Source organism: Calonectris borealis, chromosome 17, assembly GCF_964195595.1.
Source record: "Calonectris borealis chromosome 17, bCalBor7.hap1.2, whole genome shotgun sequence".
In the NCBI taxonomy this organism is placed as follows: Eukaryota; Metazoa; Chordata; class Aves; order Procellariiformes; family Procellariidae; genus Calonectris; species Calonectris borealis.
This window is the reverse complement of record NC_134328.1, coordinates 11,808,365-11,831,970: the sequence shown is the minus strand read 5'-3', so window position 1 is coordinate 11,831,970 and position 23,606 is coordinate 11,808,365. Positions and strand designations below refer to the sequence as shown.

The 23,606-nt window shown below is 36.4% G+C and overlaps 1 protein-coding gene across 1 annotated transcript; it reads left to right on the top strand.

Moving 5' to 3' along the window:
* Positions 1-215: 215 nt before the first annotated feature.
* Positions 216-14,412, top strand: CTCFL (CCCTC-binding factor like). The gene is made up of 10 exons (XM_075167064.1): positions 216-437; positions 1,439-1,652; positions 3,362-3,532; positions 4,011-4,144; positions 6,100-6,220; positions 7,520-7,669; positions 9,446-9,606; positions 10,992-11,174; positions 11,962-12,082; positions 14,258-14,412. Exons 1-10 carry the CDS (start codon positions 216-218, stop codon positions 14,410-14,412), a joined length of 1,632 nt encoding a protein of 543 aa, XP_075023165.1.
* The last annotated feature ends 9,194 nt before the right edge of the window (positions 14,413-23,606 follow it).

The following is a 23,606-nucleotide window of genomic DNA, read 5'->3' as shown; positions in this document are numbered from 1 at the left end:
ACAGGATAACCCGAGTGACGGAGAGGAGCAGTGCCAGTGACCACAGCGCGGGACTCAACATGGGGACGGGGGCAAGTGACCCCCCAGAGTGGTCCCTGTCCCCTGAAGAGGGTGAAAAACACTTGCTGACACTACAGACAGTGTGTCTGCAGGCAGAGGAGGAGGACTTGGAGGGAGTCTGCCAGATAACTGCCCACCCGCAGAAGGGGGTGGCGATGGCAGCGCTGGCCGGGGCAGTTGTGGTGCAGACGGTGGTGCAGCAGGGGCAGGGTGTGCTGCACAACGTGCCAGCAGGCATGGCTGTAAGTGTGCGGGAAGGTGTCTGTATTTTTTATGACTTAGGGCTGATGCAGATTAATGTTTTGCAAGAAAAAGGGCAAGCAAAGAGTTCAGAAAGCAAGCCAACAGAGAAACCACCAGACATGCTACTGACTGAGGTACAAGTTCCGGATGTGGTGAAGATGTCAGTACGTTAGCTGTTAGCTTGTACTATCACACGGATTCGATTCTGACTTCAATACTATTTTTTCTAGGTGTTCAGATTTGTTGGACTTGGGTATCTAAGCCTTTGTATAGCTTTTTATAATTTCATCCTATGTTTAAAAAGGCAGACTAAAAATTTAGCCTTTCTAGATGACTAATCTGTTGAAGTTCAGCCAAGTTTTTAATTCAATTCGCCAGTTTGGTGCTATTTGGTTTGACAGCCTGGATCTCTTAAGTAGCATTAGACAATTTCCCTTCTCCTACATTAATACAATACAGCAGTCATCGTTAAAGCTGGATGTGTAATATGGTCTCATTTGAAATGGATTTTATTAAAAAGACATGCAAACATTGGTATTTATCCTGTGCTAGCTATTGGTTTTATAATAAATTTTTTTTTTCTTTTAAAACTCATGTGCCACCCTAGATAATTTCTGAGGTATGGTCATATTTAAGTTTTATTTAATGCAAAAAGTATCACAACCTTGTTAATTGCCATATGACAAAAATACATAAGCATTACAATTAGACTGCAAAAGTTCTATATTAGTTTGGTAAAAAATTGAGAGCGTACTTTCTTGTCATTTTCTTTTCAAAGGTAAATGTACTGAAATTAAAATGTTTTAAAAAAATGAGGATACAAGTTTCTGTGTTCTGAGTGCTGTAATCTTAAAATGATACTCTGAAATTTTATATAAAATTTTGAAGAGCTAGGGCTCAATTTTAGTAATTGTTCACCTCCCAGTTAGGCTGCTGTATGTTAAATGCAAATTTTTTGTTGCAGTTTTGTCCATCACATTTAAGGCTGAAAATCAAAATGAATTAGTAGCTTGCCTCTTGTTGATAGCTCATTTGTTTTGCCACTAGCGACTACCTTTGATTAGGGAAGTTGTAAAACGTTTTCTTTTTTAAATAGATTGATGGAGATAATGATGTCATTGCATTTGAAAATAAGGTTCAGCAACTGACCCCATCTGAAGAGGGGGGAGGAAAGGAACTTTTTTTCACTCTTGGGGAAAAAAAGAGTCAGAGCTGCAAAGCCAGTGATGATTTGTCAGACTCACGTGATGAAGGTAAAGAGCAGGAATATGCAACTCCATCAGAACAAACAGTTATAAGAAATCCCAAGAATCTAAAATTTCAGATTTGTGCTCCGCATCAGAAAAAAGGTAAAAAGTTAATAATCTTTGTAGTTCATTTTTAGATAACATCTGTTAAGGTAGGTTTTGAAGTGAGGTTGAAATTTTATATTAAATATTCACAGTGTTAATTGTTAAGTTTAAATTATGTTAAATCTAACATTCTGTGGAAATTTGGAAGAAAGAATAATACCCTTCAGCCTTAAGTGATAAAAGATACTTCTTCAGGCTGATGTCATCTGTGTTGCATTCAGGAGAGACATTTTGGATGGCATTTAGAAATTAATGGTCTTTTGAACAGCATGTGGTATTTGAAACCTCCAGGGAGATTTCAAAGTTAATATTGTGTATAAATGTCTTTGACTAACCCCAGTAATTTACTTAGTCTTTCTTAGTTCCCTCATTCAGCTTCAAAATGTGCTGTTCGGGGGTTTATGGAGGAGCTTAGAGTGGTTCCAAGTTACTGGCTGAGGGTGGTGGGCAAGTGTCAATGCCTGTCAGCAAGGTAGCTCCCAGAACCTAAGTAAAAGTAACAGAAAATGGCTGATTTAAGATTTTAGGAACGTAAAAGTATGTTGCGGAAGTTAAGGACTGACTTACAAGGGAATGGATAAGCAACTGTTTCCCTAGAAACTGTATGTCTGTACTGTAAAAGTTGAATGACATCAGTAATGTTGAAGAGTCTGTAAACGTGTGTGTCATCGTATCTGGATATTAAGGTATCTTGGCTGAGGTTTAAAGTATGGCTATTGTACCAATTGTTAATGTCCCTTGTTTTAGTTACTGTGTTTATAGGAAGCACATTTGAGCAGCTTTAACAAAGCTAACAATGTTCTTTTGTGTGGGCATGAATCCACAATGAATAAATAACAATAAAGTGGTTTTGTTTGCTGTTATTGAAGTGAAATGTTAGCTGCACATCTCTGTGTGGTATAAAGCATTGTATAAAATATATTTTGGTCTCAGCAAGAAAATCATTACAGAGAGTGCACTTGGGAGCTGAGACAACTGTTCTGGAAAGGCTCTTCAAATATGACGTATTTGCCATTTCGCCGTTTCAAATCTTCCAAACTGAAAGTGTTGCACATTTACTCTTAACTTGTTAAGCTCAAAAGAAATTCATAACTGCTGTGCTATGAACTTGGAAATGTTATGTAAATGTCCAGAAAGCATAACTTTATTCTATGACTTCTTCAAGGAATTCATCTTTTTTTCCTCAAATTCAACTAATAATTGTAAAGAGGCTTTTACGTCATGATTTTTTTTACATACACTTTACGGATTTAGGACTACCAGAAAGCTGAGAGTAGCCTAACCTGCCATTTCCAAATCTCTGAACAAGTTTACTCAGTACTGATTATACAGTTGTCATCAAGAAGTGCGTTGCACAGGTTTTAAGTGCCTTGATGAACCACATCTTAATGATGCTGTCAAGAGAGGAAGTTTCATCCTGTCTTGGAGGAGTGAGCTAGGCTAGGAGTTCGTTTTTTTGGGATTAGGTTCTAAACTGTATCACATGGCACTATTTTTTGGGCAAATCACTTAAGTCTTAAATAGATACAATAATTTCTATCTGACAGCTTGATTTTTTTTAATATATTTTGAAGTTCTTTTATGTAGAAGTATGAAGTAGTTTTACCCAAAATAGAGGAACTATATTGAAATTGGTACTATTTTTTGAAAAAGTGAAGTCATCGTTTTGTGGCTCTTACGATCTAAATGTGTCTTTGTTCCCACAGGAGAAAAAGCAGTCTTCAGCTGTGGTTTGTGCACATTCACCTCACTCAGAATATCAAGTCTTAATCGTCATGTGAAAACCCATTCTGATGAGAAACGCCATGTGTGTCACCTCTGCCTTAAGGCTTTTCGTACAGCTACCCTCCTGCATAATCATGTGAATGTACATACAGGTATCTAACGTGTGAAAATACTTCATTTTACATATTGTCTGCAAAATTTAATTAACAGGCAAATGACTTTGTCTTAGAGTTGTATTCGCGATCATTTTGTGCTTAGAAGTTTCTCTCATTTCATTTGGAATTCCACGCAGAAAAGACATGGTCTGTAGTTAGTAATTCTCTATGTATGTATTCATTTATTTTGTTAAATACCATTCTGAAAATTTTTGTCAACTGAATTGACTTCAGTTGTGTCTGATTCCTATGTGCATAATAGAATTTTTGGTGATGTTTTCATTTTGCTATATAACCATATGAAGTAAATCAATAAATTGTGTTTATAATGAACTTTTGGTGTACATTTATTGTATATAAAAATTCAGAATCTCAGAAAAGGTTCTGTTAAAAAATCGTGCATGTTTATTTAAGGCAGACTAATCATACCATTGTGGTGTTAAATAAAATTCTAAGAAACGGTGTATTCTTACAGGGACCAGACCCCATAAATGCAGTGACTGTGATATGGCATTTGTGACCAGTGGTGAGCTTTCACGACACAGGCGCTACAAGCATACTTTAGAAAAACCTTTCAAGTGTTCAGTGTGTAAATATTCTAGTGTAGAAGTAAGTACAGTACTGAATCTTTTGGGAGGGTTTGTAGGCTTTCACATGCTAAGATTTTAATGTACTCTAAAATTACAACATTTTTGCACAAATTTTTAATCTTGAGATGTTTCCGCTAAATTGGGACCTAGCTGCGCATATATCGTACTGTCTATATCATCCTTGGTTATTGTCAGATTTCTATATGAGATCAAGTCAATACATTACAGAGGTAGTTGCAGATGTCAAGCTACAGTATTAATACTTTGTTTGTAATGCGGATGTATATATGCATTCTGAATTGGGAGGAATGGCCAAACTTGTGGTTGCTGTAATACTTCAATACTGTGAAAGAGGACTGTAGAGACCATAGAGGTAGGGAGATCTGCTGGATCCCAGGAATCAGTGGCCCATGTATAATAGCATCCAAGCAAAGACCACCAGGCTCCGCTTATGGCCTTGGACCACAATGGTGGGTTGAATTTCATTTGTCTGCTATATTACTGCAGTATTACTGCAAGATAGCTGATTACTAAACCTTTGTGGTGCCATGCATTTTATTTGCATGCACATCCTTTCATCCCCATCGCCCCACAAAAAAGGAACAAGTAATCGGAGTTCTTTGGATCCTTACTTTGTCCATGTAGTAGAATTTATAAATGAGTTGCTTCAAATTAATATCTGTACAATTATTTAGCTTTTTAAAACTAGTTACATTTTAAGGGTGTTTTCTTTTTTATTATACTAAAATTGCTGCTAGACAATGTGTTTGTGAATTTGGTCCTACAACAGCATACTTGGTCCTCCTTTACACTTCATTCCATATACTGTAGGACAAGACTGGCTAATGTCTAAAATGAAGCTCATGTAATGTGTTTATACGCTTGACGATGTTTGGTTTTACAGGATTGAAATTTTCTTAATCTGGAAATAAAAAAAATTAGAGACTGCCTAAGGGTTCACTTGGAAAAAATAGGCTTTCAGTCATGCAGCTATGATTGAATCACAGTCATAGTCACCTATGATTGAATCACTGTCACAGTTTAGTGGATATTCAGTATCTAAATTTTTTATGTGCTGTGTCCAGATCTAAAGCTGTAAGCAAGCCTGAATTTTATTCCATGCACCTTATCTTATTAATTAGATTTTGGGTAGCTTGCATCTTTAAAAACCTTGTCAGCTTATGTTAGTGTCCTATTCTTTCCCTTGTTTCAATAAGGAGGTATTCAGCACTGATTGCTGTTGCAGAACTCCCACTAATATTGCTGTAAGCTTTACCTGAATAAGGAGAGCTGAAGGAGCCCCCTAGTAATACCATGCAAATGATTTGACTTTTGTATAGCAAAGATTGGCAATCATGTTTAATTTTATTTAAGTGAATAGTGTTGTAGATTTGACTGGACACAGCAGTGAATTCATTGAGTATGCTTGTAAAGGGAGGAATTGAACATTAGATAACTCCTAATTTTACCTTGTATACCTACAATGTTTATGTAGAACATATCAGAAGAACAGTATAAAAAAGCAGAATGAATTAAACTTTTGCAGTGGAAGTGCTTCATTGGGATTTGAAGATGAATAAAGACTTTGGTTAATGAGTTTGGTCTTTCATTTATTTTCCTGAGTATTTTCAAAGAATTTTATGTTTGGCATATCCAAGTAGCCTGAAGGTAGTAGGTATCCCCTTCAGCTGATTTAAAAATTCTAGCTTTTATGTTCTTATTATGAAGTTTCTCCTTTTGTTTATGTTGGCAGTAAATACGGAAGTAGGATCATCTGGGGAAAGAGTACAGAAATGTTACCTAAAACCACAACAGGCTGATTGTACAGAAAAGGGGTGGGGGAAGAGCACTAAATCTGGGATTGATGCAATATTTAAAATTGCAATAGATGTATTTCGTAAAATTGCTTATATTTTAATTGATTATGTCTCTAATGTAAATGTTACTGCAGAAAATTTTTGGTTTTTATACTAGGCAAGCAAAATGAAACGACACATTCGCTCACACACAGGAGAGCGTCCTTATGCCTGTGACCTTTGCAGTTATGCTAGCAAAGATGCATATAAACTGAAAAGGCACATGATAACTCATTCAGGTAGGACTCTGACGTAATGATCAAGTCTATGTCCTTAGGCCCTTAACATTCATAGGGTTAGAGTGATCTAATTTCAGACTCTAAAATTAGCACTTTTCTTATTTGTGATTTTGAGGAAATACGTGACTGAAAAACACGTTCTCTTTAAATTGTCTGGATTTGGCTATTGGAAGTCTAGCTGTACAGTGCTAGTAGTTACAGTCTCGCTGTTCTTCCTAAACTTTTTTTAATATTGGAAAAATATTTCATTTATGTGGTCTTGTTTTCTGTGGATCAAGTTGTCACTTTTATTTCTCAAGGAGTTAATTTTATATGGAGATGCATCTGACAGGAGAGTTTAAAATGTCTGTTCAAAACATGGACATTGTTGTGGCCCCAAATTGCTAGTAACTAATTTGGTCAGCAAAGAATTAAATTGTTTTAATATTGAAAGCAATGTGTTCCAATCATGTAACGTGCATGCCTTCTGAGAAGGCAGTTAGTATCTATTATATACTTCAGGGTTTAACTTAGCTCAATTATGATATGTAATGTATGTTACGATTAGTGTTTTAGTTTGAATCAGAGTGTGGTTTGAATCAAATCTTCCAAATATCCCCACTTACCATGCTTTGGTTCATATCTCGAGGCAGTTTGGTGCAATTAAACTCAATTCTTTTTTAATAAGAGTCAACCAGAAGAGTCCAACAGTGCACCTAGTGTTATCCAGTACTGGTAGGGAGTTAGTCCACAGAACCAGACTGGAGCTGGTTCAAAATCTGTGTACACGTTGGGTCCTCAGCACCAGCTGTTTCTCTCTCCTCTTACTAGACTGCGCTAATTGCCAGTGTTGATGTAATTTTTGATGATACTCACACCTGATGTGACTTTTTGCGGCAGAATGGCAAAAAAAGAATTTACTGCTTTCTCTTCTGCCATTACCAACGGCTGGTGTTGAATCATTTTTATCATGATGTTACAGCTGTTCACTTTCTCTCTTTGCACATTTGATAATTCTGCATTTTTGTACGTGAAATATCCAAGACAAAATATAAGTTAATTAAAATAATTCCTGATTAATAGTTTAGAATTATATTAATGGCTTTACGCTTCATCGCAGCTTCTGGAAACCAAGATTTTGCGTTGTAATCAGCTATGTAAACTGTTTTAGGTGCATTGTCAACTAATAGTAACATTTTGGTTGGTCTGGAGACTGTTGCTGTTAGAACATGGGTGTTGAGATCTGTGGGACTTTTGCATTTGTATCAAATAAGTAGAGAGGGTTTCTAAGTGTATGTTATTTTAATATGTTTTTTATAGGTGAAAAACCTCATGAATGTTATGTTTGCCAGGCCAAATTCACACAAAGTGGTACCATGAAAATCCATATGTTACAGCAGCATGGAGAAAATGTGCCAAAATACCAGTGTCCACATTGTAGTACCTTTATTGCACGAAAAAGTGACTTGGGTGAGTTTAAAGGAAAAAATTGAAAAAGAAATGTCGAGATAATTAGAGGTGAAATCTCTAATTTTCACTGCTTACAATGATACCAAATATGTTATATTTGACTTTATATCATTACAGAATATTTCTATGGAAAATGTATTCATTGTTTTACAGGTAAGTTCCTCCTGCAAGGAGATGTGGTGACATCTTGTGGTTGATGCTTTAATTTGTTTAAAATGCAAAGTGGCAAACATTTACCTTTTTTTTCTGCTCGATACCTGTGGCATTGTGACCTTCTGTTTTTCAGTAAGAAGGTACTTCACAAAAATCTATGTCCCGGTTGTATTGAAAAGTTTTTTCTCAAAACCACAGAAGATAGTCAGATCTGTATAAAGCCATTTCAGTTCTCACATTCTGTTTCTTTCTCAGCTGTAGTTAAAATGTGTATATGCGTCTAGCTCTATGAGAAACTAAAATAGATTGAATGTTTTAGTATATAGTATATATATAATATATAGTGGCTTTTTGCATATAGCAAATCAGCTTTTACCTCTTAATCTAAAATTGTACTGCATGTTTAGTTGCTGAGGGCATTGTCCTTATAATTTAAAGAAATACCTGTAATTGCACTAGTTAGTAAAGTGCAAGTTAACTTTTAAGTTTGACTTCTTCAGTCCAGCAGACAATGGTTTTACTATGCTTCAAGCACTCAAAATTCTTAGAATTCTAAATTCTATTATATCAATATCAAAGATTATATTCAGACTATATAACACTCATGAAACATCGAAGGTGATACAATAAACTCAAATGTCTCTTAGCTGGTTGGGGTCTTTTCCCAGAATGCAAAGAACAAACCACTGCATAAGTTCATCTTTGTTCTATATGCAGATAATGGGATTTTCTCCTTTGCCATCAGTATCAAACAGTACTGACATCCAGGTTGATACTGAAAATATAAATTAAAATTATAATTATAACTGAAAATACAAATTAAAATTTTTCCTTGTACAAACCACAGTTCTTGAAATACAAGCCATCATGATTTTCTGGGAATTTATACTAAATTTTTTAACTACTCTTGTTTGGAACAGTACTTGCTTCAAGTACCAGTAAAGTTGTCCCTATCCATACATTTCATGGGTAAATTCATCTTCTTTTCTAGGAAGAAAATGTTTTTGTACAGATGGGAGTTTTATTAATAAATCAGTGTATTAGAAATATAGCATATTTACTGTATTTGAAGCAATATAGCTGACCAATACCAATAAACCTGTATAAAATTTTAGGTTTCCAGAAATATATGAAAAAGCTGTGTTAATTAGACATACAAAGTTGCCTTTAGCATCTACTTATATTTTCAAAAAAAGATCCCATTGAGGTCTATTAAGTATTTGAAGGTAGAAATGGAATTGTTATTTACATATATACAATTTCTTTGTTAGTGTATTTTTGCACTTTTCATTTTAATATTGTAAATACTACTTTGGCTAGCATTTTCAAATTAATTTTTGTGAATAGATAAAAGCAGGCAGTTACCAGATTTTTTGAAAGGATTTGATTTTAATTTCTCTGGAAAGTTACAACATCTTGCTGCAACTTTAGTTATCTTAAACTAATTTGAAAAATTGCCTATTTGGCAATTTAACCCTACTGCAGAGAACACAGAAGGTTCTTTTTTGTGTCTTCCTCTACAATGTATGCGTTACTCAGGCCTATGCACAGTGTAACTCTTGTTCAAAATTGTGGAAATCAAAAATTTACCATTAAAATTCATTGCTTTTAATAACTGTTCAGGTGTCCACTTGCGAAATCTTCATTCCTACATGGCAGTGCCAATTAAATGCAGTTACTGTGAAGCTGTTTTTCATGAGCGCTATGCTCTTATTCAGCACAAGAAGATTCATAGAAATGAAAAAAGATTCAAATGTGATCAGTGCAGCTACGCATGTAAGCAGGTATTTAAATTCACTGAAAAATTATTGCTTTTTCAATTGATGGTTTGGCAAGGTAGGGTTGGATTTGGGGTTATATTTACCTTAAGAAAATAAAAACTTTTGTTACTGCCATCTAATTGAAATAGTGTAGTTAGATTTATTTGCAAGATAAATGGTTCCCAAATAAACAGTAAAATTGAAATGCTGGAAAGTCTGAGGATATCTTCTCGATAAATCTTTTGTTTGTGAACTGCTTAGAAGTATAAAGTAAAAGCAAACACTTTCAGTGGCATTGTGATGAGAATAAAATATAATATTTGCGCCTTAAATGTGATTTTCAGCAGTGTCACAGAATAAATTCAGTCTGAACTGAAAATTTTATTTTAAAGAATACATTTAGGATAGCATTGCTTTGGCCTTGATATGTTGGAATGTACCATTGCTCCATTCTGATGATTTTCTCCACTAACCTTAATAAGGTTAGGAGGAAAACCTCTGACCTTCTCCAGGCTTGGGGAAGAGAGGCTGGAAAGCTGCCCGGAGGAAAAGGACCTGGGGGTGCTGGTTGACAGCCGGCTGAACATGAGCCAGCAGTGTGCCCAGGTGGCCAAGAAGGCCAACGGCATCCTGGCCTGTATCAGAAATAGTGTGGCCAGCAGGAGCAGGGAGGTGATCGTGGCCCTGTACTGGGCACTGGTGAGGCCGCACCTCGAATCCTGTGTTCAGTTCTGGGCCCCTCACTACAAGAAGAACATGGAGGTGCTGGAGCGTGTCCAGAGAAGGGCAACGAAGCTGGTGAAGGGTCTGGAGCACAAGTCTTGTGAGGAGCGGCTGAGGGAACTGGGGTTGTTCAGCCTGGAGAAGAGGAGGCTGAGGGGAGACCTCATCGCGCTCTACAACTACCTGAAAGGAGGTTGTAGCGAGGTGGGGGTTGGTCTCTTCTCCCAAGTAACAAGTGATAGGACGAGCGGAAGTGGCCTCAAGTTGTGCCAGGGGAGGGTTAGATTGGAGATTAGGAAAAATTTCTTTACTGAAAGAGTGGTCAGGCCTTGGAACAGGCTGCCCAGGGAAGTGGTGGAGTCACCATCCCTGGAAGTATTTAAAAGACGTGTAGATGAGGCGCTTAGGGACACGGTTTAGTAGGCATGGTTTAGTAGGCATTGAGTTGATGGTTGGACTCAATGATCTTAGAGGTCTTTTCCAACCTTAATGATTCTATGATTCTAAGTCAGTGGGCAGTATCCCAATGTGTTCTTCAGCATCTGCTTACAGGGGAGGATAATTGAGGAATCTGTGCAACATCCTTGCATTTTTCTGTGTGCCTGTGTGGTTTTTTGAACCTGTGTCACAGAGCTGGATTGTTACAGATTGTTACAGTTATGTTACAGATACTGTCTTTGTTTCAGGAACGATGCTTAATTGTACATAAACGAACCCATACTGGTGAGAAGCCCTTCACTTGCTTGTGCTGCAGCAAAAGCTTTCGACGGAAGCAGCTTCTCACTCTTCACTTTAGGAAGCACCATGATTCTAATATTAAGCCTACAGTTTATGAATGCCCTAAATGTGGTAAGGGCTATTCACTCTGGGTAAGATACTTCCTTTTAAGGAATCTCAGTGGAGTTATCTTTAGCTAAGTATTGCAGATCATATTGTCACAAAGAACTGAGAGTAAAAAGCAGTGTACTGGCTGGAATGTTAACTCCTTAACGCTAAGCCAGCACAACTTGTTTGTTTTCTTTCCCAAACATTACATTGGGGAATTAATAAAGAACTTTATAGTATTCTCCTTTAAGTAGAAAATATCTGCCGCATCATATTTTCAGGATTGGTACTGGTTTGTACAATCCAGTATTGAAGCTACAAATGTTTAACACGGTAGTCTTCTTAAAACAAATAAAAAGGCAGTGTGGAGGTATGAATTCTAAGACAAATTAAAGAATTTGGAAAGATAATTGAAGTGAAAGAGTGCTAGGACCAGTTCAGCAAGGAAAGTAAGAAATTATTATTCACATCTTCAAAACCATATGCAGTGAGAACATATCTCACTGTGTGCAGTGGTGCACACTTCTAAAGTAAATGTAACCTTTCTTCCACATACAGATTTTACATGTAAAACTTTATTGCTTATCCAGGAACCAGAAAATGATAAATTGATTTTATACCCACTAAATGGCAATGTTCCTTTAAAGCAGAATTTTAATATGTATTCTGGAAAACCGTCAGGAGTTTTATGGAGGTTGTTAACTAAATCACCCTTTTACTCAGTGTTCCAAAATTTGTCTGTCAGAACCATATTTGTTTTTTGTATGTGTGTTAAAGTGCTTACATACATTAATATTTGATTCATATATTTATGCTTCATTATGCTAACAGAATAATATGCATAAGCATGCTGAAAATTGTGGATTGGTGAGGGCAAAAACTGCTACACCCAGAAAAAGAAGCAAGGGCAAAAATAAAACCCATGAGGAACCAAAGCGTGTTAAGCAAGAAGGTAATCAGCGAATAAGTTAGAATTTAATCATGTAAATTAGAATCAAGAATAAAAGGCTAAGGCAGTGAATCTCCCCTGCTGTTTAATTATTGTTTCATAATGAAGCTAATTTAAGTGCTAATAATGGAAGAATACTTCAGAATAGTCTTTATTGTGTGTCAGAAATTCTTGTCATCTGAGTTGGGTCATTGCTTCGGTAGACATTCTGGGACTTCTATTCCCCTGCTCCTGCAAACATCTTCCTAAACTCCCTGCTTAGCAATACTTACAAATGCGTTTTTCTTTTCCCTTTTACAAATTCCCTTTGCCTTTATAAAGGAGGATGAAACACATGATTACTGAGATGAGCCATAGTGAGTTTTCTTAAGAGCTTATGATTTAGAATATACTGCTTTAATACAGACCGGATTGAAAACTTTTAGATTTCATCTTTTTTCTCTCATACTCAGACCAGATAGTGATCAAATAATAATAAAAATGCTACTGATTTAAATAGCTAGAGTCATTCTTCTGTCGTACTGTAGAGGTGATCAGGCCAGTTTATAAAGCTCTTGGTTCAGCATGTCTGTGCAATCAGAAACTCAGTTGTAATTACTTGGTGTTATTCATTGTGGATAGCTCTTGAGCACCGAGCGTTTATTCTGTAAACTTCGATATAAATGAAAAGATGGTCCATAGTTAATCTCTTTCCTTCTCTTTCTTCTGCTTCCTCATCTTTTGTCATTAGATTAAGATTCCCAGAAAGTGAATGAGTTCAGGTTTTGGCAGACCACAATGGTAGACTAATTGGTCAGTTAGTGTCTTGTCAGTGAAAACTCCAAGCAATAAGTGAAGTGCCTTTTCTATCTGGGTTATGCTAGTACATTCCTGATACAATCATTTATGTTTTATCTTATTTGCAACTCTAAAAACATACAAAGTATATTTTTTTTATTCTCTCAAATAAACCTTAGCCTGTCATCACATACGTAGTGTGGTGACGTGCATTTCTGTTGAGTTAGACAAAGCACAACATACAATATTCAGCTGGGTCAGGCCATGGGCAGGAACCCTGTATTCTCATGCATCCTGCCTTCCCCTTGTCTGTTTGATCTAATGCTGAATCTCTGCACTGTTGCAGGGTGAGAGCTGGCCATATATTTCTGAGGTCACCTTCAGGGCCACCAGGGCCAAAAAAATAGCTTTGCCTGACCAGAACATCCTGTCATTTTTTGCCTCTCTGCTTCCCGGATGCTGTTTGAAAGCCATAGTAGTCTCCTTGATAGGATTCTTCAGGTGATTTTTATGGAGTAAGAGGCAAGAATAGAGATACATATAAGGCCTAGATGTCCTAAAACCTTAAATTTTTGTATATCAGATTATATCTACACTGATTTGTGGCCAATGACACCGAGATAAAATTTGACATAGTGAGAAGAAGAAATGTTGAAGCTTTTCTGAATCTAATGAATATATATCGGCAGCTGAGTTTACATTAGCATTGACACTTCTGTTTTCACTGGTAAGGCTGTTAAAGAGAAATGTTACAGCTGCAGTGTTTATGTTTTTGCAATAATTAGATTTTGCTGTTTATTAATGTTTTGCTATGTGCAAACAATTTCTTTTTGATATCTTGCAGATCCTTTCATATGGAAGCTTGATTTTCTAGAGCTAAGATAATGTGTCTTTAGATGTTGTTCATGCAAATACTCAGTTCATTAATTGACTCACACAAATATTAGAAATTTCTGTGCTGGTTCCAGAAGGTTTTTTTCCAAAGATGACATTTGCGAATATATGTCACTGTTCACTTCTTGCACAACTTGCAGGGGCCTGTGGGATCCTGTATGTGGCTTTACAAAAGATTACTTGTGTGACTGGTGCTCTCAATGATTTGCTGTTACTAATAATTAAAAAATAAAATGCACGTATATGAGAATTAAATTTCTGGTTAAATAATGGTTAGTTTTCCTCTGATAAGAACACCATGGATACTACTCACTAACATGGCTTATAATGCAATATTCAACATAAAATATATTCATTCTCCAAATAAAATATAAGATAAAATATATGCTGTTGTTATATATTGGCAGTATTTTCTCCACTAAATTACATTGCCCGTTTGTCAAATTTATTGAAATACTTATTTGTCTTTCTGGTTAATGACCACAACGTTTAATTTTTTTTGCAAAGTTGACCTGGAATCGTTCCAAGATGCCTCCACAGTGAAAAATGGACATTGTGCCAGTGAGATTGTTCCTGTTTTAGATGGAGTAGAAACAGCAACTCCGAGAGAACAGAAAACAGAAATGACTTGTGAAATGATTCTCAACATGATGGACAAATAACGCACAAACAGACTCTGGTCTTCCTTGTTTTCACTGGTTGTAACTGACCGGTTCCAAGTGTCTAACTACGTCCAGTTAGAAAGCTAGAAAAGACACTGGTTGAAAGCTTTGAAGCCCTTCTGTGCTCGTTTTTCTTCTTGTTGCAATTTCTACTGTGTAACTAAATAACATTGCCAAAGTGTGAAAGTTATAGGGAACCTTCACCTGTTTTATTACATACGTGTAATAAAGAATGAAGAAAAAATTAGCTCATTTCAGAGTAATTTATGGAAAAGTAGTTAGGTTTGTTTCACCTTGCATTTCATTTTTCTTCCAGATTTACTCACAGAATTGCATACTGATCTGAAGCAAATTTATGCCCCAGTAGCTCTATAGAATGGAGAGCTGCATGAACTTCAGTCTATTTGTACTTTCCCGAGGTGAGCACATGAAAGGCAATGACTTTTTTAATGCAAGGAACATTTACTAAATCTCCTTTCTGTAAATACCTTTTTTCCTAACAGAATTCACGATGCTAAAATACAATTTTGTGCTAAAAAAATGCAGGGTTTTATGTCCCATACTTCTAGTAATTATTTAATGTTATTAGCTCCATTTTCTCTTCCCAGTGGTTTTCAATAGGTATAATGTCATTATCTTCAGAAGAGTTCCTTTAGTTTTACATCAGCATGGAAAATAGTGGCAGAAGCAGATATCCCTTACTTTTTGGCTTGTTGTTAGAGTTCCTGCAAGCTTTGGTGTATGGTTTCACAGCTGGGTCATGCTGCCCGTCCTGTCTTTTTCCCCATGTTGCAGGCATAATTTTCTTTCTTCTCTCTGTTTCAGCTCTAGCAACCATATGGCTGTAGGGTGAGTTGGATGAGCATACAAATCTATTTAGAAACTAATCTTTTCTCTTGTCTTAGGTTTGGTCAGATCAGTTAGCTGGACAGACATAGAGCTACATGACGGTTAGAGTTGACAAAAATGGAGCAGCAGCAGTGTGTGCTGGTGTTAGAAACGTGTGCAGGACCACCCCTTTCTGAGAATGCATAACTTTCTATCACCTTAAGCTGACTATTTTTTGAGTACAGGTGGTAGCTGTTTTCTTTCCTCCTCCTTCCCCTTTAAATAGCCTTCTTGCAAGTGTTTCCATGTAAGATTGTGATCATACATTTAGCACTAGATCCAAAACAGGGTCTTCAATAAAGCACACTTGTATTATTTAGGAAAGTTCATGTTTATAGTACATTTAAGAATCAGAGAAATTTTAACTGTGAAATACAATTCTCTAACTTTTTTAGGTATAAGAACTACTGGTTTTACTGCTTCATTAATAATTAATATAGTTAGAGTAATTACAGTAAGTACTGTTGATTTTTATGATTAGTTACAATGATCACAATTGCCATTTATGCACTGTTCGCTCATTTTTTTGTCATTTATAATTAATACTTTGAAGCCTGTTCATAAAAACTTATCTTTTCAAATATTCATCCTTAATGCTGCTATTCTTACGTTATGTTTCATTATAAATAAGCCCTAGCATTACTAACCAATTTTAATAATACCAAGTGATATAACAAGTAAATAATTTCAATTAAAATGCCAAATCCTTATCCTAATTTAAAGATTAACATCTATGTTTAATTTCATTATAAATATAATACAGAACTTGGCCAGTATAAAATTGTTTGAGTTTGCATGTTAAGCAAGCTATGTTTGCTAGTTATGCTGATGTGGTCAGGGGTAGTAAATTCTGCTGTGTGCTGTGCATTCCAGATGAACTGCAGTTTGAGATCTAAATACTGGCAATGTTAACTTCTGTTACTTTGAAAAGTCTGTTAAAAATGAAAGCTTAGGTTTTTTTCCAGTTAGTATATTAAGTGAACAGATTTATCCTATAAATCATATACTTGATAACATGTCTACATGCCTGCTCTACTAGGATAACTTTTTAAATTTGGCAACTGTTCTGCTGTTAATAAGACCCAAAACAATGGCGTGCTTAGAAGCTTTAACTGTCATGCAGTGTCTTAAGTATCTCCACGTACGTGGCGAGGAGCTAAGCATGTCAGTATTGGCAGTAGATTTAGAAGATGTAGACCACTTTACATTAAAAGGCCTCATCGAGACCTTAATCAATCAGCTCAATCAAATATATGAACAGGAATTACCACTTTGGTAATAGAAACCTCATTCAGTTTTGTAGCCTATGTTTTTAGCAATCACTGAGAAGTCAGTGTATTTGAATTTATCAAAATTACTCATTGGCTTTGTCCTCCTTCTATTATAATGGTGTTATTTGAGTGTTTAATAAAGATTCATAATTGTTGTTTTGTGTCCATTTTCATAATGGTAATATTTATCCAGTTTTAGTAAGTTAATGATTTGTCCTGGGTGCCTTATCAATCACAGGACTTAAAAATACTTTTGTCCATGATAATTGCTAAAATAATATTGTTGACTTTATTCTTTTTATTCCATTTGTGTCATAAATTCTAAGCAACAGATTTCTGTGTTAAAATTCATTTTAGAAGTTGTATAGATTACTTGATCAATTTTGTGAATATATATTGTTCATTTGAATTGTTGTTAATAACAAAGCTGACTCATTTTGTGCTGACATCTGAAAATCAGACTACGTAAAGTAGAATGTGAATGTAATAATAAAAGATCTTGTTATCTCTGAACCTGCAAAATGATTCTTTAAGTAGTTAGAAGCTGGAAATGTGTCCCTTTGAAAATCAAGAAAGAATGCTTTGACCTCTTCAGGAGCCATTCCTAATGGTCTCGTGCTTTTTAACCACAGTGATTGTTCTTCATGATTAAGAATTTGCATCACTGTGGCTCTCAGATGTTTATTTTACAAAGAGAATCTAATATAATGTTACTATTAATATATTTTAGACCAGTACACATGTATTAATATCTTTTAAACCAGTACATATTCTGAACAGATGCCAATTTTAAAATATTTTAATTTACTAATTATGGAGGAGTTGTTAAATATACAGGAATGTTTCGTGTAATGAAACAGATAATACTGATAATACTAATAATCTTCTCTGATAATTCAGTTATTTGGAAAAGAAGATTTCTACATAAAAGGAAGCATGCATTCTGAGTTTCATCTGCAAGCAGAAATTGTCTACGGTTCAAATAGTTAATGTGTGAGGAAAAGTACAGTTTCTGCACGGGCACGTGTAACACATACCCAGTAGATAAAAGCAGAGAAAGAGTAAAAACAGTACTTTGGTTACATTTTTACTAATTAGGCTCCATAATATAACTGAGACCTTGAAGCATAGTAACTTCAACGATGCTAATATGTGGCATATGATGCTGCAAAACTAAGTACATTTTGATGTATTGATTAGAATGAATTGCCTTCTGAAACGTTGAAGAATTGTTCCCCAGAAAATCCTAGAATTTGCCAAGGAAATGAAGAAAAGTAGCTAGCGTCAGCAAGAGTGGAGCTGTAAGTTGGAACGTGTGCTTGCATGATAGCGTGTAATTAAGCATTGTGCTGGGCGTTGACGACTGATAGCGGTAATTAGAGGAGCTTCCTGTAGATGGCAGTACACGTTCACATCTATTAAACGCGGAAGAACAAATGACGCATGTCAAAGGTGGTTTGATTTTTTTGTCTTAATATTGACTTAGTAAGGCACTTGCTGATGATTTTATGCATGTCAAGGCTATATAAAAAGAGTTCTTGGTAGCTTTTTTCCTTAGCAGGCTAATAAGTCCTAGTATCGCTACAAAGTGTAGTCGCTGCGAGGAAAGAGGATGGGGTGCGCGTACCTGCCTGTCTTCTACTGAAGCACGGATGGGATGGGATGGGGCTGCCTTGTGGCTACTGAAATGGGCATTGGCGCTCGGTCAGCTGGCACAGTCCCAGCTGCACGGCCCGTCCCTCCACGTTCACTGACTGCGATGCCTCTTCAACCCCGCACGTGGTGCCTTTGCAGTGTTTGTCTTCTGCTCTGGCTTAGTTGGCCGAGTTGGCTCAGTGAAAGGTCAGGTGAGTGCCACCAGTGCAAGGGAGGTGTAGGGAGTGTGCACCAGGAGCATGTTAATATATTTTCTGTTGCTGATAAATCATTTTACCATATCATGTAAAACTATTGTTTAATGATAATTTAAGCTGTTTATCTAAGAAATGTTTAGTTAAAGAGATTTTAAGGCTTTTAGCAAGCAACAGATTTGTTAGGCAGATTATAAAGTCCTTTAAGATGAGGGGAAGTGAGCACACAGACCATGAGAGGTGATAAGACCCTTCATAGAAGGTGAGCTTCTCAACTCCTATAGATTTCATTTTTCTCCAAGTTAAGCTTTGACACAACAGTGTGGAAATGGTGCACAGTCAGTGTCACCACAAAGACTAGGTCTTTTCTCTGCATGCTGTGATGTAAGATTTTACCATGAGGTGATCTTTACTCATCGTCTAAGCATGATTCTAGTAGAGTAGATAAGGAAAATAGTGGATTTCCAGCTGATTTGCATTTTTGTGAATGTTCCAAGAAATTTTCTTGAACTGTCAAATCTTAAATTCCTGCCATCCTCTCCTTCATACCCAAACGAATCTTTGTCCTGTCTTTCAAATCTTTTTGCTGATTACCGAGTCTGGATTAGGGAAACATGTCTGCTGTCTGTCAGTACATTTACTGAAGATCTTTGCCATGATTACTTTTTTGTTAGTTAAAATGAATTTGGTTATTTAACGATCTCGCAACTATACTGCAAATATAACTGACAAAAATTTAACAGATGGGAATTTAATTTTTGTTACTGTTTTGAGAAAGCCTAAGCTGTCTCTCTCAGCCGTAGCCATGTTGTCTCCATTGTGCAGATGAGGAAGATGATACGCAGAACAAAATTAATCTCTGATTTAATCCTTTTGCCTTCAGGAGCAATGAAGCCCACTGATGATACAGTATGCTGCTGCTTATTACTCGTTTAATCTCAGTGGACTAGAAATAGAAACCCAGGGTGTTGCAGCATGTAATGATTAAGTTACGTTAGCAGGAGGAGGTGAGCAAATGGGCAAGGACCTAATGACATTAAGCCAGTGCTGTTAATCACTTCCAGAGACATTAAACTCAGAATATTAGAACTGAAATAACATTTAGAACTTCTTAAAGGTCAGTGCTTAGGGTGGTATAAAGGCACTGTGGCAGCATGACTAATGGCCGTGGGCGTGAGTGGTGGTATAGCATCTCATAAGGAGGAATATGGAGAGAGTTTCATCTGGTGGTAATTGGGAAGGTTCATAAAGGAGATGCAGACTCAATAGTCTTCAGACCTTTCTTAAGTAGGAAGAGTAAAATGTGTAACGTTTTCCTTCGACACAAGTAGAGGCCCCACTGAATGTAAGCTCACTCCATGCGGTCACTAATGGATGACTGAATTATGGCTGACAATGTTATATATGGCTCTAACAGTAACTTCCACTCGCACAGTTTAATATCTATTTTTTGTTTTGTTTAAAAAACTGAATGTGCATTTGAAAGCAATTTACATTTATACAGTATGCCTTCAGGCAAACATCATTCCCTGTTGTTGTGCTTTTAAACAGTCCAGCTATTGTTTGAAGTTAGTCACTGAAACAGTTGGACTCTGTCTGGCGTTTTGGGTGTGTGATCTTTACAAAATGGTAAAGAATTTTCTGACAGTTTTGGTTCAATCTGTTTTCACTTTGAATTGGCACTTGACGATGAAGAATTTAGTTTCTTTCTTCTTTGGTAGTTCACTGTTTGAGTTACCTCTGTAAATGATTTTGTTTATTTTTAGCTTTGTTTTTTTTTCCAGATTCGATCTATTACTGGTTTCATCCCTGCCCCATCCACATAACAACACTTCCAGCTAATGGGAGGAATGCAAAGGAGGAGTGACATTGCTGTTTGCTTTGGTGACAAAGAGTCTTGCTTTTATTACCAACTAATCAAATGGTAGGTAGAAGCTAATGGTGATTATAATTAAGCTTTTGAACTGCCATCCTTTTTCTGGAAGCACTGTATGCTGAGAGAACTAAGCTATCCTCCCTTTAAGGCAAAGGTGATTTTTCATTGTTCTTACCAGCTGTTTCAGTGTGAAGTGAAAATTATAAAACTGTTTATAGTAGTTATTTTCCCATCCTATTTTAAACGTACCGCTCTTTGAACTGAGTTATTTATCTCTTCATCATTTAGCATTACTGACTGTGAATTGAAATTGCTTAATTTTAAATGGGCTATATCCTCCAGGTCATGCCTTCCAACAAAACCTGTGCAGGAGTTTTACTTCAATAACAATTGTGTGATAATAAATGTCTTAATAATGTTAATGTGACACTATGGTCCATCTTTGCATAGGTGTAAGTTTAGTTCAATGAATTCATTCCAGTTAGATGGGAGCTGAGACAGTGGTCTCTTTCTTTTGGGGCTGACTTCCAAAAATTGATGCATAATCAGCAAATTCCATTGAAGACTGAGATACTCAGCACCTTTTAAGATTAGGTGATGCATCTGTACTTTGCATACAAAAAGATTTTTTTCTGCTTCTCTTGAAATTCCTAAGAGAAATGCAGAAGTGTGCGAGGGTGCCTGCTGGCTGCGTCTTGACAGAAGAACTGTATAGGAGTGAACTGCTGTTCATTCGGGGGCTGGCCGCTCCGTCTGGCAGATGCAGGCTAGCTACAGGAGGCCGTATGTATGGGCAGGCAGGCTGTCCTAATAGTGGAGTTTTCTCTTTCTCAGAAGCAGATGATTGAATAGAAACAATACGTTGCTTTCCCCATTTGATGATGAAGACTGACAGTTTGTAGGAGATGAGTCAAAGGTTACTGATGAGAAGATCCATCCAGATAATTGCTGTAATTGCACCCTGAGGATGCAGCTCCTATCACAAAGCTTTAGGCAGTGATTCTGTTTGTAAGTATATGCTTGACAGTGAACTTCATCCTGTGCGTTAAATCAAGAAAGTTCCTTTATGAGATATAAATGGAGAAAGTTCTCTTTTGACTTTTTCTTAATCCAACCATGTTTTCTTCTGTCAGGAGGTGAATAGGAAATAGTCCCATTCTGAAAGAGAGAAGTAGTTGTGATTTAGACATAAAAATACCATTTAGTGTTTGATGAATACACTAGCTGCTGTTACTTCACAACAAATACCATTAAGCAGCATGAATGAGTGAATATACATAATTCATAGTATTTAATTTGAAAATGCATCTTTTTCTTACAGTTATTGGTTCATTTTTCTTGAGTTTGTCCAGTGACTTCTTTACAATTAAATACAAAAAGCTTTTCTGTTGGGGAGTGAACAGTTACAGACAGGACACAAGCAGCATCCCTGCCACAAAATTAGCTCTTTATTCCACCCCTTCACAAGGCACAGAAATCAGCAATGCGAACACATTAGGATGAGGATTCATGTTGGGGAATGAGAGGCAGTGAAAGCACATCAAATTTATCAGCATATCAATAGTTGCTGTTAAATGCTCAAGTATTATGAGCTAGAACTCAAAAATGAGTTTCATAACAGCTAGGTAGCAATTTTAGATATTGTAGCCCTAGCTCTTTAAACTTGTAAATGAGAGGAAGGTGAAACCATTTGGATTTCCTAGAAAATACACAAGTAATTTTAAAGGTATTTATGTGTCTCCAAATGCATTAAAATGTAAATGTAACTTTCAGAAGCATCAACGGCTCAGTCTGTGGCAGGGGTGGGTGGTGCTCTGGTACCCGATGGTGTTTCCAGGTGAACAAAATCTTGTGTGCTCTTGTGTTTGTGACTGCATTTGGTGTGAAAGCAAGCCTGAATCTGACGACAGCCACTGTTTAATGGGTATAGACAAAGCTGCTTGATGTAATGTCCACTGAAATAGTTGATCAAAGATTAATAGTTTTTTCAGAATTTAGGTTGTTCCGTGATTGTTCATGAAACCAGTGAAAGTCCCTCCAAGACTTTCAAAGAATGAGATTCATTATCAAATCCCATTTTTAGAAACTGAAAATTTTTGGTTTTTTAAGTGCTCTGAGAAAATGTATCTTGCCTGAATACATGCATACTCTTGCTTAATAAAGAAGTAACTTACATAAGTCCTCATGCTGCATGATACAGAGACTATTAGCAAGGAAGTGAGGAAGTGATGAAATTTGTTCTATTCTAGCCCACGCTCTCTGGGACATGCATCTAGCCTGGGAATCAGCACAAACTGGGCACATAAGTATATTTATTTACATTTACCATAACACTCAGCTGTTAGGAATGTCTTTTCCTTTTGAATATGACTCAATATTTTATAACTATGCACTTAGAAAGAAATTGTAAATAGAATTGATCACAGGCAGCGATCTGTTCCTTGCAGCGTAGACTTTTTAGATTAACTATCTGTTCCGAGCTTATATTCATGCCTTACAAAAGATACAAAAATAATGACATCATTTTGTGCTATTTTGTAGTGGTACAAAACAAAGCCAGTCTTATGCTTCTCACTGGGTAGGACTAAAATCCAAAAGCTTTGTGGTCGCGTTGCTGAGTGAAACTAAGGAAATAAGTAACACCATTATCTGTCAGTCCAGTCCTTGGCAGTTAGGGTTTAATTACATGAAGAATAAGAAACCTTAAACAGAGGTTGTGCTCACTAAGAAGGAGTTAAAATGGCAGGAACTAACTCAAATACAAAAATTAGGTTGTGTTTTTTACCTCAGACGACAGTTTATGTTTGAATGTTGTGTATACCACAGAATGCTTCCTATTTTAATAGATTATTTCTTCGCCCATAGGGCAATTTTTCTTCTCTCTCTCTTTTTTTTTTTTACCAGAGGTCCAAGGGATTGGAAATAAAATGTTTGTTTTTGGAAGAAGTTATAGTGTTCGTTTTCTGCCAAAACTACAAAAAGAATCCTGATTAACCAACCATTAGTGAGGAAGGTAAGTAAGCATCCAACATTATGTATGATCTTGTTTATTAACAGACATTTACATTTGCCGTTCAGGCTGTGTTCCGTGTACCAGTTTTCTATGGTTACCAGAAGCTGACAGAATACAGAAGTGCAGAGGTAACCTTGCGCTGCTTTAAACAAAGGCTTGTTCCTCTCTGATGCACTCTGGGGCTGGTTTGCATGTCGAGGCATGTTCCTTTCCTACCGACACTTATACAAAGGCAGGGGGAGAATACCATCTTCTGGAAACCACTTTGTTTTTTTCAATCTGATGTTATTTCCTCC